Raw genomic sequence first — 19,011 nt, 5'->3', positions numbered from 1 at the left:
CATTCAGAATTTGAATTCAAAAGGCTAGTGGGGCCCACCCATGTGGGCGGCACTTATTCGCCTCCTGTATACCCGAGCCGGTTCAACTTGAACCGCCCTATCACAAACAGCAGCAGTTATATGAGAAGACAAGAGAAATGAGTGGACAGCAGGGAAATTGAGAGATAACTTGGAAACCGAGGGGCCAACAGGGAAAATGAAGGGTCAACAGAAAAAAAACTGAAAAGTTACTGAAGAAAGAAAGCTAATAACACAAGTAGAAAATAAAGAAAACATAAAATGACAACTCTTGGCTACATCAGGTATGTAAATACTCCCACATCTGAAAGGTTTCATCCAAAGAATAAAATGAATGTCTATAATTAATATAGCTGGAGTCATGAAATTTTGAGTATTTGAATTTATGAAAGAAATACCTTTATTTTGCAATGCCTGGCATAGACAGTAAGATAGCACTATTTTTTTGTATATGCACCGTAGAAAATGGTGTCTGCCATGAATAATTATATATTGATTAAAGGTCTAGCAGGCAATAAAAAACTCAACATATTATGACAACAAGTATGCATGCGACCAGGAAATGCAGTGTTAACAAGAAATTATATTGATGCCAAAATAACATTTGCAATCGAACAAAATCCCTGTTGGCAAGCAATGATATTTCTCTATCATACAAAGCTCAAGAAACTCCACCTGTCAAATACAACTTTATACAAAAAAGATGGATGGTGTATCATGATTTTAAAATTTGAAGCATCCTTTGCTAAAATTAATTGAACACCAACATTATGGATTCTTGCATAAAATGCCCTTTTACCTTTATGAGTGAATCATTTGTGGAAAGCTTTAGATGACAAAAGTAAATGCATATATTAGAGGCAACAAGAGATGTAAGCTTTGAGGTGGAAAAATATAAAGCAGTGATCAATAATCACTCAGATTTCAAGATAATGAATAATTAAAAAAATACTATTATTATTAGCATAGTTAATTTATGGCTATTTCAGTGGACTGTCAATTGGAAGACTTGAAATAAAATAATCTATAATGATATCCGACCATCATTTAGTAAATTTCTCTGATAAACTTGACCATTCAATCCAAGCAAGTTATTTTGTAATAAGCCTCTCTCTTATTTCCCACTATCCTCATTAGGTGGATTAATAATTCCCATGAGTGTTGGATTAGAGTGAAGGAAATTCAGAAATCAAATGTAAACTACATGAGCTGAAACTCCTTGATATGTTTGTCAAGCTTTATGCAGTTGGCTTAGATATCCTGTGTAGATAATACCTTTTTGTGAACTTTTCTATGAAAAATTTTGTTCAAGAACGTTCCTTTCAGCTTTGCTATGCATAACAAATGCATTTTTTATCAAATTGCGTGATTTATGTGTGCACTTGCAGGAAGATGCTAATTATAGCCTACAACGTGTTTTTTCAGCTAATGTTATTTTTCCGTGATTAAATTAATTCTAAATCATTTCAATCTATTCCAAATGTTATATGCTGATTTAGAATTGAAAGTTTTGCACAAGAAAAACCAGCTCATTGATGATTTTATTGGCATTCGGCAATGTATGGTTGTATTATCAATATATGCTGTCATTATCATCATCAGCATTAACCTTATCACAACTATTTAGGATCAGCTTTATGATTCCTCATTCTTCAGTCATTCCAATTGAACGTTGCGTGATCAACATATGTGATAATAGCATATTAGTGATCATGGATTCCTTGCATAAAAAATTTACTTCTTATTTGTCTTTTGATATGAAAATTATCTCGCGTCTCAGAATTAGCAAAAAAAGTTATTCTGATGTCATAATTTCATTGCTAATCAAGTACATTCTATTCCAAAGCTAAGATTACCGTTCGTTATTGTGCATGCCTTCTAAAATTTTGGGCGGAGAGTAAACTTATTATACTCCATAAAATTATGTGTTGTGATTACTTAATCCTATGCCATAGTAAATAATCATGGATTAGTCATCATCTTCTAGGCATACGCACTCAAGATTTCGCTATTATATTTTTTGGTGTACATCTGTGAAGCGTTTATAGAATTATAGTTGACATTTAATATGCTCTATAGAAAATTATGATTTTTTTATGAATTCAAATAAAAAAGTGAACGGATTAATATTGAGGAGTTAATTTTTTTTTTTTAAAACTCTTCCAATGCACAAATGCTATACTAGTTTTCTCTCTCTTTTTTTTTTTTAATGTGAAGCTGGAATGAACAGCGCTGTGATTATTTTACCCTCAGGTATTATTCTAGGGAAGATGCCGAAGATGCAGTTAAATATATCAGTGGGACCATTCTTGATGATCGTTCTATTCGTGTAGACTTTGACTGGGGATTTGAAGAAGGAAGACAATGGGGTCGTGGTCGTAGTGGCGGACAGGTGATATTTATTTTTGGCTGATTGTTTCATTGTGCTGTAGAATTTGTTCTTTTGCTAATTCTATTCTTTTTTAGGTGCGCGACGAGTATCGTACGGATTATGATCCTGATATCCTTATTGTTAACATGGTTTTTGTAAAGTAGATTGCAGATCAGTTTAATTGTGTTTTTGGGATACCATTTTGCGTTTGAATTCATGACTATGCTTAAAGACTTAAACCATGCCCTTCACTCCTGCAATGCCATTCTAACATGTTACTAATGTTCATAATGTTGTAACCCTTCTCTCTCTCTCTCTCTCTCTCTCTCTCTCTCTCTCTCTTAAATCCTGTCCAGTTTCAGTGAAAGTTCCCTTGGTCATGTTGTATTGTCAAAAGCTATCGTTTGTCATCCCAGCAGCTTTACCGTGTTGACCAAGATTAAAGAATGTCATACGATGATCTCATCAGATCTGTGATGGTTCCAAATTTGCAATTACACCTTATGCCAGCAGAGATGGTTTGCCATTAAGAATCTATCGGGAATTATAATCTTGAATGCCTTGGGGCTTTAGTTGCAGCTGAAATTTCTTAGTCCTAATTATTCATTCATATGCATAACTTATTATCCTAATAATATTTTGTGACTGATTGGAGTGAAGTGTTAACTTAGTTTTTGAAGTTTGTGGATGAAATTTTTTACTTGTGTCAATCATTTTGCATTTCATTTTTCTAATGGCACACGAAACTTTAATTAATTTGGCTCATGTAGGTTGCAGGATGATGCGTTTTGTTATGTATTTTTTTTCCGGAATTTTTTTCCTGTTTCCTTGACGCGTAATACGTAGGGGTGGTTATGGAAAACTGGTCCAGAGAGAGTTGGAGGCGCAAAGACAGTTAGTTGAATATGGTGGAGGTTCATTGGACTCTTTTCAGCCAAACATACCAACTCATTGTAAGTTCTTAAGGCTGTAACAATGATTACTGCATTTGTGCTACTAACTTTCTCTTACTCAAATACTTTTATTTTTGCATGAAAGTCATATGCAGTATCTCACTTGCATTGCTACAAAACCAAATTTGATATTACCCTATAAAGCACTATCAATGGATGGAATACTTAAAAAGTTCGATGTTGTGATGGCGTCCATAGTCCAAATTATAATTTTAGCTTATATAGTTATCTCCATATTCACGTGTAAAGCTTTACACCTGCAATGTCTTTTTCTGCCAGCACTCAGTTTAACCGTTATTGTTCGGGTCAAGAAGAATTATTGGGTTCTCTATGTGGGTTATAAAAAGTTGGTGCAATGTGAATACCTACATTTCATGCCCTATGTGGGGAAAGTGAAATTGCTAAAATTGTTGAATTGAAATGGTGCTTGGTGGGAGAATTGAGTATGGATAAGAGTGGTAAGGCTTTGTCATCCAGTTTGTGGTGTCTCTGACTAATGAGGATATTGAGGAAGGGCTTCCATGTGAAGTGTAGGGGCTATTCTGTGTTAGATTGCCTTATCAGTCTTGTTGAGCTGGACATTATGTTGGCTGAGGTGGGTGTTGAGTTTGATAACCATCTTGCCAAGGTGGACGTCTTATTTTGGAGTTAAATTTTTTTCTCTATAAAATAAGCACAAAATCCAAGGCAGATAATTTTATGTTTGAATAACAAATTTGTTATCATTAATTAGCTCCAAAAAAATGATCCTAGTTTTGATTTGACTTCAAAATTGTGCTAGAAATTGAAAGGAAAATAGAATCAAGGTGTGTGTGGATGGTAAGGAATTAAGTTTGTGCTAGCTTTTTGTGGGCTAGAGCAATGAGTTGATTGTAAGGGGATGGAGGGGGGAGGGGGATCATTTTATTAGGGGCATCAAAACCGGTCGGGTTTGAGTCCGACCTGATATTGACCCGACCTGAATCCAGTCAACCCGAACTCGATCCATTTAATAAACGGGTGAAAAAACTCAAACTCGACCTGCTAGCAACCCGAGCCCGACTCAATATTAACTTATTAATAATTGATTTTAGGTTAATTGATTAAAACTAAGAAGATTATATCAATAAATAAAAGAATTTAAGAAAAATATTAAATGGATCGTTTTCGGGTCAAAATCGGGTTGGTGGGTCAACCCAAATATGATCTGTTTAATAATCGGGTCGAAATACACGACCCAAACTCAACCTGTTTATTAAATTGGTCAACCATAACCTAGATTTTTCGAATTGGATTGGTCTGTCAGGTCATTTATTGACACCCTTACATTCTATAGGAGCTACATAGGAACCAAATTTTCCTCCATGAACCTTGGCAGATCAACACTAATAACTCTCTTGGGAAACTTCTCTTGATGAGTTTTATCCTAAAATCCTTTGCCATTCTGCTAGCTCTTGGTTTCTCAGCAAGTATCCTAGGCATAAAGATAAGTCTCTGATTGGCTATTGCTTGTGTAATTGCCTTTTCGGAGTGCAAATTGCCATCTCCAACCAACGACACCTCAGTTAATTTTGGGCGAAAGAGTCTCTCATATGTTATCTAAGCAATTATAACAGCCATCTCCAATAGTCAATAAGAACATTTATTTTTCCTATAAATTATGTATATATTAGGACTTAAAAGAGGATCATATCACTTTTAAATTTGAACTCATGTTTAGTCTTATATTTTTTTCTCACCTTTCATCCCAATTCCATATAGAAAATGTGGGTTTTCTTTATATGATATGCTTTTTTGTTCTTTTATAGTGGAATCCTTCCCCTTATGACACAATGGATATATGCTACAAACTTGATCAACTTAAGAAATATTGACGTTCGAATTTTCTTAACCTTCTTTTTTCTCTTTATTTTTTTCGTTTCACCATCTCACCTAGTTTGGGAGGTATCTTGACCTGAGAGTTCATCATCTTTTGAATGCTTTTGCTTTGATCTAAGCCATATGTCACCTCTTCCATTAGATGATCGCTTTTTGTCGTTGATATTTTTGGTGCTCTCATTAAGAATTTCTAGCCAGACAGAAAATTGGATTGGAGGGAATGTTCTGTCTTATTGACTTTGTTTGTTACCTCTTTAGGTGGCGCCACAACCAATTGATGTTTGTTTTCTCTTTTGGCAACGCCATAATAAGTAGTTGTCCATCTCCTCTTTAAGTAAAACCTAACAAATTGACTTCAATTTCCTATTCATGCGACATCTCAACTTGCCAGAGTAGTTCCTTATCCATTAGAGTCGGGGATGGGACTACAATGGTTTGAGGGGAATGCGACAAGAGATAGTGCTAAAATCAAATTAACATTCATTCGTTTGGCCTGATAGGGTAAAACTTGATATCTAATGCCGTCTCCTTAAACTAGGTATGCAATAATTTTTGCCGTTGGTTCTTTCAATTTCATTTATCCTGATAGCTTTGCTTGATGATCTGTCAGCTCATTGGGCACACTCAAGCGAAAGAAAGAAAACAACTAAAGACAAATCTTTAAGTAAATAAAGTTTCGCTTCTTTCCTTCATGTTTTTGCATTTGTTTTTATAGGACGTAGGTTAAAAATATTTAATTGTATCAACAAAAGTTGAAGCAAAAAACTTGCTGACGGGGTTTATAGTCATTGGACTCCAATGCCTCAGCAATTGATTCCTACATCTTGCTAAAACACCTGAACTAGTTGAGAGAGTAAGGGGCGCCGCCCGAAAGGATTGCTATCTTGCCAATGCCTCCTTTATGATATTGAAGCCATCCTCACTTAGGTGTGTGTTGTCATCCTTATTATCTTTTGTAGAAGGAGATTTTGTCATTGTAAAATGTGGCAGCTTGGCCAACCAGCTAGCTCTCCATCTCCTTGAACTTTTTGGAGAAGGATTGTTTCTCCCCATCAGATCAAGAGTTGGAGACATCGTGGTTGCATCGTTCTGCTTTAGACTTTGCTAGACTAAAGTCACGCGATGACATAACCTTGCACAAAGAGCTCACTCAACCATAACAATTTGTACAAATAACTTTTTGCCACATGATGCCACTGTGAGAGTCACCCAATTGCAAAACTTTGTTTGAACATAATTACATAATATAAGACGATCAAGATGCATAGAAATTATAAACATCAATCACTCAGTCCTTGTTGAAATAAACTTTGCCACTTCTTAAGAAGTTTGGTGATCGAAGTGGAACTGGGCACGCCATTGGCCAAATTTGCTTTGAAGCCGAAAGACTAAACTTATAAATGAGATATTTTATAGTTTCATATTTTGTGCCTATTCGACATGACATTAAACTAGTGCTCTCTACTGTCTTAACATATTTTGAACCAATTTACTTAAGATTTTCTTTTATACTGTGTAACTCTTCTTTAGCCTTGGATGTAATAACATCCTTGGAAAATGTCGACTATTTCTTCACAAAAAAATTTATTGCTTGTGCATATATCCCAATTGTACTCTTTGTAGGACACAATGGAGACAAAGGATTCATCTGGCCAACCACATGTAGTGGGATAAAGGCTTGTTCTTGTTGTGCATATATTCAAATTTCATAAATGGATAATTGCTGGCCATCTTCTTTAATACAGTACTCAACATCATCATGCTCATATTTAATGCAATGGTAAAGAGTACAGGGCACCATTATATTTCCATGTAATCATAATCATGATCTACCGGAGACACTAATATGAAAAATTGCCTTAGTCTATAGGTTACGAACTTGAAGCAGAAGGGTAAAGGCACCTAAAGCTTTTTTCCTATTTTCATTAAATCCACGCAAAACAATCTTATCTGAGACGAGTTTATCTGTTTCCATATTAATTTGTGCTAAGGCCCTTAAATTTGATATGTAGATGCACCATGATCAATAGAAACTCTATTCAATTTAACATTATTAATGTTCATAAATATGTAAATTGGTTAGTTTTGGTTATCAATTTTCAGGAGCATATTTTTATATGAAAAAGTGATTCCAGGCACTTTCTTGAAATAGTAAGACTAATTTGTATGCTTAGCTACACGTTAGGATCTTACAAAGATTTGATCAATGCCTTAACATATATAGAGCTCAAAATGTGAAATAATTGTAACAACTTATTTTGCACTTAGTTAGGATTATATATGTGGTATAATAATCTGGCACTTCTCTGATAAGTAAAGCTCAACTAAAAATTCCTATCAACTTAAAAATAAAAAAAATAAAAAAAAAGCTCAACTTATTCCATTAGGTTGGTCTAACTTGACTAAGTTTATGGTTTCCATCAATGGCCCGTCGGATCTACGCCGACAAATTCCTATCAACAACATTGTGTTATATGTGGATTACACCTACAAATAGGTCTCATATGCTTGGAAGTTTTTTGTTTAGCTAATGGCTCTAGTCTTGTTGGCGCATAATCATTTCTCGAACTCAAAGGCTTAGTAGTAACTACTGAACCTGTTGGAATTTATGGCTGATGATGCCAACATTTTCTCTTGGCAACTAATCCTAAAGGCACATTTAACAACACTCAATCAGTCTCCTTATGGTGCATGGTACCATCCGAACAGCACAACCCTTTTTTGATCGGCTTGTCGTTTGCCACTTGCTACCTTCTTGCCAAGAGCTTCCTGTTAACCCATCATCACCATTGTGCCGCTTCCACAAATATCAAGACCAAGCCTCTAATATTTTGCCACTCAGTTTGCCTTGTCATAGCACCAACCCCATCTCAAACCAAAAGTCATGGATCACTTTTGGGAGAAAGTAGTCCCACATCTTATTCTAGCAAGTGTAATGGCCATCTTCAGTAGTCATCATGATATCTTAAGATATAAAAGAGTATTCTGCCACTCTTAAGACCAGGCTTTCTTCCTCTGCCCTCCATCTAATATACTCTTTTATTCTTTTATAGTTGAATCGTCCCCCTAACTACTTAGATGTAGGCTATAAAATCAAGCCACTTAAAAATATAAGAGGTCCTGTGTCCAGCTTTCTTTTTTACTTCCACCACCTCCCCATATCTTAACTAAACGACTCACCCTCTCTATCTTCCCCGTGCATTAGCCTTGACTTGAGTCCTTTGTTGTCTTCACATCAGAGTACCAATTTTCATCTTTCACATCTTCTTATATATTTTTGGTTGCAGTTCTTCTCTCTCCCTCTTCTCTTGCATTCTCTCAGCTTCTTAGTGATTCGGGCTACAGGTTTGGTTTGTTAGGGTTTGCCTATGTGTGGTGGACTTGCCTGTTGGAACTTGTCTTTGTTGGCAAACTCTAGTGTGACACTTCTCAATTGATCTCTCCTTTTTATTCTTTTCTCCTTGCTAGCAGCTTGGACAACACTGTGCTATTCTTCATCAACTTCGTTAATGCTTAACCTCAATAATGATGCTATGATTTCAAGCCTATCCTTTCTCTCCCTCAACTTTATTTTCTCTTGTTCTTGCTAAAGATTGCGGAGCTATTCCTTGAATCTCACTTGAATTGCTTCTTTGGCTTGTCGGTGTTACCAAAATTCTCGGCCCCGCCCCACATCCTAAAAGATCACCCCTTTCTCTGACAGTCATTGTTTCTCCACCGAAGTTGTATAAGTCGTGTTGAGAGCTGATAAAGGAGATGGCCTTGGTCTTTCCATGGATGTAGCATTCAAATCAAAGGAGCGATTGGAATTAGTGGAATAAAATTTTCAGTCTCCTTTGAAATATTGGAAGAGGTACTGCAGCTAAGCTACGTTGATGTAGATTTAGGGAGAAGATAGGGTATGTGAAACAAATTATTTTATCCAACTGTGGTTGCTCTTAGGATCTATACTGACAAGTACATGACGTGTATGGATAGCCATATTATCATAGAGTGTTCATACAACCCTTGCACCGAGATATGTAGGTATCAACAGTCCTAAATGTCGTAGTTAAACCCAGAGAAAATTAAAGCTTTTTGCTCTCTGCATCTGAGACACGTCCTCTCACATCTTAATAGATCATACAATGCATCAGAGGCTTTGCACTCTTATATATATATATATATGGAGCTTATGCCCTTACATGTAACTATACCTTATAGCTGTATTTTATGCTTCTTTCCTCATTAATATTCAGGTTGGCTCACCCAATCCCTCGCCTAGGCAGAGGAATTTATATGAAAAAAAGAGCCAAAGTAAAAGCTGAAGCTAAAATTTAGCACTTCTTTTGGTGCAAATTCACAGTTGAAAAAGAAGTTTAATGCCATTGCTTGACAACATTATAATGCACAAATTATTTGTTTTTTTATGCATCTTCTGATTGGATCTAGACTAGACATCTTATATCGTCTGAATAGATTGAATATATAAAAATGAGAGAAAAAAAGTTAAAAAAAAAAAGAGAGAAAATGAGAAAAAAAAGAAGAAAGAAAGTAAGAAAAAAAAAGAGAAAAAATGCCAAAAATAAAAAAAGAGAGGAGAGGGGGATCCTTTCTCAATTAAGTTATCCTTATACAGGGCACTTAAATATTTAAAAAATACCTTGCATTATTCATTAAATGGTGTGGTTTCCAACTAGTTGAAGGGCACAGTGATATCAATTGAATGTCAGATTCGAATGCGTATTATTTATACCTTCACTTTTGTAGAGTTTCAATTTCACAAAAATCTTTTAAGGAAACTTGTGATTTTTTATGCATTATTAAATTTGAGTTTTAATGCCTTAGGAAAGGTTTGGTATTGAGGCTAACTGGATTACAAACAGATGATAATTGGAGAGAATTGGTGAAGTTTTTATTTCATTATTTGTGCTGGATTCCACCCCCACGTAGTGGGTAAGGTGGGTAAGGCTTGATGTTTTTTTTTGTATTTGTGCTGGATTTATACAATTGTAAGAGAACCTAAAGTAGGAGTATGCATAATTTAGAGGCTAAAAAATAGCTATAGGATAACTTATATTTAGGACAACGCTAACACTGGTGAGGTGGTATCAATAATCCCATAAATCAATAAAGTGGACAAGAAAATATGAGAGAGAAAAACAGAAGTCTCAGGCAAGAGACAAAAGAGAAAAGGCTGAATTTTCACGCTCCCACTCACCCGAATGAATAGATGTTATCCAGTCTAAGGCTCTAAGCTTGTTGGTTAATTTTTGAAGGATTATATATCTTATAAGTTTTTGATGAGAATGCTTGTAAGTTGTTCACCTATGGATATTAATGAAGTATATATATGATAGCTATCTTGTTTTTCTTTTATAAAGTCCCTGCTAACTTAATTCGAAATATTATTGGCTAACTTATTATCATAATAAAATCTCAGGGTATTTTTATTTTGACTATTAAATCTTAAAGGATATTTTATGCCTTAGTTATTCATGAATTTTCAATGCTATAAATCTTAATTCTATTTTTGTGTTATATCTTGTTACCACATTTTATTTATTTTTTACTTATATAAATCATGAAATTGCTATTTAATGATGTGCAATATCCTGAGGTTAGCCTTTTATCAACCATTTTTCTGCATAATTAGTATCTATGCAGGCTTCGAGTGTCAAATCGATCCCCCCCCCCTAAATATTATTCATTTACCTAACCTTTCCCCTTTCCTTCAGGTATTTTAAAATTGGATGCATTGTCGTAAAATGTGATTTTTAGGATTGTGCATGGATTGGCTCACTACACATCAATATAGGCAATGTCAAATCTAGTATGAGATAGATAAGTCTTCACACAAGTTTTCAATGGGAGTTTTTTTATTGATTTGTTTTTTGGAGTATCCTAAAGTTTATGATTAAATTCCATAGGGCTCTCGACAATCTTACATCCCAACTTACTTTTTGGAACTGATTTGTTATGTCTTTTTGCTATGATATGAAGATTTTATGTTGAAGTGTGTAATTTTAATTTCAAGGGAGTACTTTAGCTTTTATTTTTATTTTTTGAACAATTTTTCTTAAGTCTTAGTTCCATCGAAGTTGTCAACATAAACTAGTAATGCTTAGACTCCAGTTAAGCCGTGTTTCATAAACAATGTGTGATCTCTTTAGCTTTTTTTGTATCCCTTTATGACCATTATTTTGAGAAACCTTTTAACCATGCTCTTGGAGATTGCTTCAACTCCTACAATGCCATACTTTTTATTTTGTATTTGAGCTAAATTTTGATGGGACTTCATATATACTTTCTCCTTTAGATAATCATATTAGAAGGCATTCTTTGTATCAAATTATTGCATCTTTTAGCTCTTGTTCACTATTGATAAAAGAAACAACAAAAAAATTTTTATTTTGACAAATGGAGCAAACATTTCAAAATGATCAATCTCATATGTTTAAGTGAAGACTTTGGTGACTAGTTTAGTTTTATATCTTTCTAGTGAGCCATCGGATTTGAATTTTACAATAAATACCCATTTGCATTCAATTGATTGTTTTTTTTTGTGTTACTAATTATCATGAATTGTCTTTTTGAAGAGCTTTCATTTCTTCCCTTAGCCTTATTTCAATTCATTTTATTTAAAGCCCCAAAGATGGTTTTAGGAATACAGATAGTATGGATGCTAGTATTAATAGATTGGTGACTATGAGTGTTGACCCTAATACTAGTGTCGGGATCTAGCCAACCGCGTAAGGTGGGTTTCAAAAGCGAAAGAGCTCGAAATCGCGCAAAAACTCACCCGATGCTTGTCGATTGAAAACCTAAAATCACCGAGATGACCTCCGTTCGCTAAACAGACAGCGCCGATGTGTCCGGAGCAACAGAAACATCTAAGATCGACACCCATATTGATGGGGGTCGCCGGTCGGCAAAAAATTAAATTTTGGGTGCGCGAATCGAGACGACGACGTGTGCGAGCGGCGACGTGACGACCAACTCGATGTAAGATTAAAATTTTATTTTTATTTTGTGCAATATAATTAAAAAAAATTAGAAAGAGCGGAACATAAAGAGCTTTTTTTAAATAAAAAAGGGATTTTTTTAAATAAAAAACTCAAAAAATACCCAAATTACCCTCACTTAAACCCCTAAGCCCTCATATTCTCTCCCAACTGCCCCTCACTCTCATTTTCACGCCAAACCCACGCCAAGGAGCCGCCTCCCTCTCCCTCACGCGATTCCAACCCGTCGGCCACCCTCCTCCCTCCAAGGTCCAAGGTAACTCCTTCCTCTTTTCTTCTTCTTCTTCTTCTTCCTCCATTATTCTTCTCTTTTTCTTCTTCTTCTTCCTTCCCTCTTCTTCCCCTTCTCCATTTTTCTTTCTCACTCTTCTTCACTCCATTTTCTCCCTCATTTCATTCCATTTTCTTCCTCTCCTCTCTTATATTTCCTCTCCTTCATCTTCTTCTTCCTCTACATTTTCTCCAAATCTCCAACCAACCTTAACTCTAATTCTTTCATATCTCCACATCCATCCCATAAACCACCTACTACCCTTCACAAAAAACATTTACCTACACTTCCTACAAATTTCCTATCAAAATATTCATCATTCCTCATTTTCTCTCTCTAACCTAGAGAGAGAATTTTCTCTCTAGAACGAGAAAGAAATTTCTTCATGAATGGCTCCCTTTCCACCCCAAGCATCTCTCCTCTCCACCATGCCTCCAAATTCCCTTCCTAGAGAAAAAAATTACACACTCTCTCTTTCTCTCTCCAAAATTGAGAAGATAGGGATTTTTTCTCTCTAAACCTCTCCCCCCACTTCCTTACACCTCCTAAACCCCTCTCCATGCAAATTCCCATCAAATCCCCTCTTTCCATCTCTTTCTCTCTCTAGAAAGAGAGCTCTCTTTCTTTTTCTCTCTCTAGCCTTTGTTTTAAATAAAAAAAGACATATATAGTTAATTTTATTGCACAAATAATAATAATAAAAATTTAAATTGTGCATCGCAGGTTTCACATCGTCACTGTCATTTGTCGTCCTCGCCTCGATTACTGCGCACCCAAGGTAAAAAGCATGACACTAGCATTTTACATTTTTATGCATGAAATATGTACTCGTGACCGCTTTTATTAGCGAGCGAGAAAACTTAAGTACCCGTGACCGCTCTTATCAGCAAGCGGGGAAATTCGTATGCATGAAATATAAGTACCCGTGACTGTTTTTTTTAGCGAGCGGGGAAATTTGTTATTTGTAGAAGAATTGTTTGAATAAGTACCCGTCACTACTTTTAGGCGGGGAAAATGCCGTGTTTTAGACATGTACTTAAAGACCCCGTGACCGTTTTTGTTAGCGAGCGGTGAACGAGACTGCGGCCGCGGTGTCAATTGACACCTACCGTTACTGTCTTTCTTGGCAGGCGGGAAGGCCTTACACACTCCGATGTAGCCCCCTATGCGGGGATGACGTTGGGGTGCTGCCAAAATTTTCAACTGAACCTACGACTTATAAAATTTCATAAAAATTTAAATCCACCTACAAGTGTATACAAGGAGTTTGTGGAGACGCATTCAAATGAATAACTTAATTTGAACCTAAACTAGAACCTAAATGAACCACAAAAAGGGCTTGAACTTCAGGTGAACTTGGGTTACTTGGACTTGTATACAAGAAAATACAAAGGACTATGCATAACTTGAACTCAAATGAACAAATACAAAGAATTTGAGTTTGAACAACTGGACTTGAATTGAGTTTGAACTTGTGCAAGAAGGCATGATCATGCTTAGAATTAAATCATAAGTTGCAAAGCAATGAGCTTTAAATACAAATGGAATAGAAGAGAAGGTTGCGAATCAAAGGAATGTGAGCATCATTCATTTACAAGATTGTAAAGAACATCATTCAATGACATAGTATTTCTCAATGAACTTGATGATTTACCAATAGTCATATACAAAGAATATGCAATGATCATGACCATCCACATGCAAAACATATGTTGAAGACTTGTGGTGGATAGAATAATGCACCTATAAGCATGAACATGAATCTATTGCACACAGAATGATCCATTTACAAGCAAGTACAAGAAACTTATGAAAGTTTGTAAATGACTGTGAAACATATTTAGGTGAATGTGATAATGTTTTATGATCAACTTCAACAAGCGAATGCTACAACATTATTACAATCAATCACCCTTCAATGTTGAGTAGATACATCAATCCATTACAAGTAAACACCAGATGGTGTGTAACAAACAAATTGCATATAGATCCGTTATAATATGCAAAATGTCATCCACGAACAAAAGGGGAAATGACTACAACAAATATGATGCTGGGAGATCTACGTTCAAAGCAATTTTGCTCACAGAATATTGATAATGCATGCAGTAGTCTGACCTACAACCAATGTATATTGAGTGTTGTGGCACGCTTGAAGTCAATACAAATAGAATTGGCAATTCACTCATGAGTAACATTGATTGAAATGATGTAGAAATGATGGAGTCTATACAAATATAGCCATACACTCTTACGTTCGACAGATCGTTCATAAGGTAGTGATGAAAGCTCCACGTAAGTTAAGGGAAGATGCATATGATGCAATATACAATGAAAAGAGCTTTTATAGATTATGGCAACATATATGCAGTGGGTATAATAGCCTCACACAGTCCACACCAATCAACGTGCATGAGGGGTTGGTGACAGATGCAGACTTCTATAAACTATCATATAAGACCTATGGTGTACCCAATACAATGTTCATGAGCAAAATGCTAAAGGGCTACAATAAATGCAAGCACCTACGAGCCAAAAACAGGAGATTAGTTAGTGCACTATAATTTACCTGCACAAATCATGCAAGTAGTGCACGACAATGTACCTGTGCAAAGCAGCGAACAACTCAATCCAGAAGCTGCTACGCCATGCCACTGGATCTGCAACACTTATGCAAGTAGATAGAAGGCGTCTACAATCTACAACGCACCCTCACCGGATTCGCAGCAGTCGTACTAGCGGACATAAGGCGTGTATAAGCTCTCAAATGAAATGCTGTGCACTCAAATGACGATTACTTGCACAACTACAATTATTTCAAAATACCACTGCACATGCACTATAAATTGTATACATATAGGTACACTAAAGGGAAAAATATAATCTCGACATGCATGGGCCCCGGCGAGCGTGTTACTAGTATACACGTGACGTCTAGGGATGCTGCGCTGGTTAATAAGTGAATTCAAGTTCGAACCCGATCCTCCTAAGCAAATCAATAGGAGTCGACAGGGTTTCGAACCATCAAACAAATACACGGTTGTGGCGACATGTGTATTTGTTTTAATTCATTCATATTAGGCCGTCAAGGCTTATAATCAAGAGAATTCACTAACAAAGGCACGCAGCCTACGAAACCCGATTCTCTTGAGCAAATAAATAGGAGTAGACAGGGTTCAAACTCTCGTATAAATATACGGTCATGAATGTGATCGGAATATTTATTTTATACATTCATATCAAGCCTTTAAGGCTTTTGACAAAGAAAATTCATAAACAAAGGCATAAAGCCTACGAAATCTGATTCCCTATCGGCAAATTGAAAGAGTCAACAAGGTTTAGTAAATGAATGACCCCACACCCCGATGATGGCCGTGTTGAATGTAGATCTCAACCGGAGGGGTTCACAAATATTTTCAAAATGCTTTCCAAAAGTCCACAAAGTTCAAAATTCCAAAAATCCCAAATTCCAAAATATTTAAAATTGAAACTCAATCATCAACCACTCAAAGCAAAATCCATCCACCCTCCGCAACAGTTTGTCGAGGTGGACAAATTAAAATTTACTCTAGCTCACAAAGAGCCAAATGCCTAGTTGAAAATATCACTAGGATCCATTCTCAAATAATCTCCTGCCAATAAGAACGTGGCACATATCCTCTAACCGGCGGTGTTGCCGCCAAATGGCACCGCAGGATAAACGATTATGACCCAGGGCCCTCTGAACCGAATGGTTTCACCGCCAAATGGCACCACAGATGCTAGTTATGGCCAGAGCCAATACGCTCCTTAGTGGCATCAAATCCTTGAGATATGAATCAATAGGATATGATCGATAGGACACAAAGCCCTCTGTCAGCTAAGGTGGATTCAAATTTATCCCCTTAGGCAAACATCCAACCCAGGTCTACAAGGTCCCCTTGGACGAAGCAACCCATGGCTGCCGACAAGGATCCTTCTGTCAGGTTGGGTCGACTACCTCCTCTGACTAAGTAGACCTGGACCACAATGGTCCGGGACGACGGAACCATGGGATCTTGATCGGGTCTATCATCCATTCCCCCACCATCCGCTTTAAGTGCAAGATGGTGCAATTTTCAATTTTAAATATCAAATCCTCAAATATCTCAACCCAAGTTCCCAAATTTCCAAATTCTCATATCCTAATCCCATTGTTGCTACTATATGCCAGATAACTCGTATCTCTACGTATCTGATTGACGACTAGCCTTAATCAAAAGTTCTCTCTCGTGATCGAGAGGGGTAATTAACTATAGGGGCTTGCGCCTATAGGAAACCAGAAGTCAGATCATAAAGTCCTCACAAAATGAGGGCGAAATCTCTGGGTAGTATCTTATCTACAAACCCATCTGCCTTCCAAAATTTACCCCGAAACTTTATTCTGTTAAAACTCCATTGCCAAAGAAAAAGCAAACAAAACGTGGCGGGGAGGCCGGGGCCGAATTTTTGGAGCCCATAATGAGAAAGATTTGTATGATAAGGAAAAATATAGGGAATTTTCAGCTAAAGATCTTGCATCTTTGTTTGCAGGCTCAATGGTTTCTTCAATGGATTTAGTGAGGGGGTTTGATTCGATTGATTGAGCTTGCATGGATTGAGATGCTTTTTTTCTAGAGTAAACTTTTAATGGTTGAGTAGAAAGTGCATCTGGTATAAGCTTGATTTGTGTAGGAGTTGCTAATTTTGGAGTGGACTTTATTTTTGATTGAGGGGTTAAGAAAAGACAATTTAGAAAGAATTCAAAAGATATTTCTTTGTTGGGGTAAATTATAGCAATGTTGAAATCAACCATTAAAAAAGCGGACGAGGCGTCCGCATTGAGTTGCGCCTCAAGTCGAGGCGGAAGTCATGCGTATTAGGGCTTACACCTCGAACCATCCAGCGAAGCCTACGATTTTTTCGCACAAGGCGTACGCATTAGAGTGTAACGCCTCGAGGCAGTATGAGGCATCGAAATTTTTTCTTCGGTATATATGTAAATACGACGCAGCCGATTCGTGTTTGTGTATTCGCGTATAGGATTAGGGCTTCCTGTGAGAATTGAAAGGTGAACTAGAGGCGAAGCTGTGAGGGAAAGAGACGAAGCCGTGAGTGCAGGAGACGAAGTCAGAAGGAGACGACGCGGGAAAGGAATCCAAAAGCAATAACGGTTTCGAAAGCAGGAAACGAAGCCGAAGTTGTGAGTGCAGGAAACGTTCAGGCCTCGGTTAGGTCGGAAGAGCAGGTGAGCGATGTTGTGGCCTTGACTTTGAGGTGCAGTAACGAAAGCTTGAATAACTCCTGATTCGGCTTTCTTTCATTCGTTCGCTCAGTACATGCTCGGTATCGAGCAGGTACAAGCTCGGTTCCGCTCAGTACATGTTCGGTACTGCTCAGTACATGCTCGGTACTGCTAGGTACATACTCGGTACCGAGCCAGCACCGCTCGGTACCACTAAGTACACGCTCGGTACCGAGCAGTATATGCTCGGTATTGAGCGGTACATGCTCGATACTGAGCGGTACATGCTCGGTACGGAGCGGTACATGCTCGGTACTGAGCGGTACATGCTCGGTATTGAGCATATACATCAAGCAGAATTTCAAAATTATTCTTATAATAAAATTTTGTTCCGGGGGGGTAGCGCCCCCTTGGACCCCCGGCAGACTGGTACATTTTTGTATTCATGTTGTTTTATTATTGGTATTTGGTAGTACAAATAATTGTTAAAATCTGTTCTATTATTAGCATGACTAGTGGTACAAGAAGGGATATGTTTACATGAAATGTAATTTCTGTGAGAAACGCATAACTGGTGGCGTTAAGAGGTTGAATGATCATCTAGCCTGTACTCATGTCAATGTGGGACCATGTGCAAAAGTACCTGATGAGGTGAAAAAGAAATGCACAGATTATTTAAAGAAGTTTGCCACCACAAAGGAGGTTACACAAAAAAATATGGAATAGATGATAGGAAACTCTTCTTATTATAGATCACAGCATGAAGGTTCCAGTAGTGGAAGCCATCTAGTTTATTCTAACCGAGGCACTCGAGGTCCTATGGATAGATTTATGATAAATATTGATAACGAGGATAACATAAACACTCAGGATCTTCAGCCTCCTGCTACAAAAGAACTCAGGAATAGGGTTTGTTTGGATATCGCGAGATTCATCTATGAAAATGGGATTCCATTTAATGTTGTTAGGAGTCCTTCATGGATTAATATGTTATGATATGTTGGAAGCTATGGAAGAGGACTACAACTTCTCAGCATGTATGAACTGAGGACTTGGATGCTGAATGAGGAGGTCAAGACAACTTCAAAAATGATGGATGATGTTAAGAAGACTTGGATTGAGACATGAGTCACAATAATGTCAGATGGTTGGTCAGATATTCAACATAGAGGTATTATTAATTTCTTGGTCAACAATCCATATGGAACAGTTTTTCTAAAATCAGTGGATGCTTCAAGTTTTGTAAAGGATGCACAATTTTTGTTTGAAATGTTGGATGAAGTTGTTGAGGAAGT

The 19,011-nt window shown here is 36.9% G+C and overlaps 1 protein-coding gene across 1 annotated transcript in view; it reads left to right on the top strand.

Moving 5' to 3' along the window:
• Positions 1-19,011, top strand: part of LOC110104676 (nuclear cap-binding protein subunit 2) — a 38,942-nt gene that overhangs the window by 12,928 nt on the left and 7,003 nt on the right. Inside the window, exons 3-5 of the mRNA XM_020833893.2 lie at positions 2,272-2,410; positions 2,485-2,518; positions 3,232-3,342. Coding sequence (XP_020689552.1) covers positions 2,272-2,410; positions 2,485-2,518; positions 3,232-3,342 — 284 coding nt within the window. The remainder of the gene's footprint in view (positions 1-2,271; positions 2,411-2,484; positions 2,519-3,231; positions 3,343-19,011) is intronic.

Source organism: Dendrobium catenatum, unplaced genomic scaffold (genome assembly GCF_001605985.2).
Source record: "Dendrobium catenatum unplaced genomic scaffold, ASM160598v2 fragScaff_scaffold_72, whole genome shotgun sequence".
NCBI classification, from domain to species: domain Eukaryota; kingdom Viridiplantae; phylum Streptophyta; class Magnoliopsida; order Asparagales; family Orchidaceae; genus Dendrobium; species Dendrobium catenatum.
Note: the sequence above shows the minus strand (reverse complement) of the source record. Positions and strands in the feature narration are given on the sequence as shown.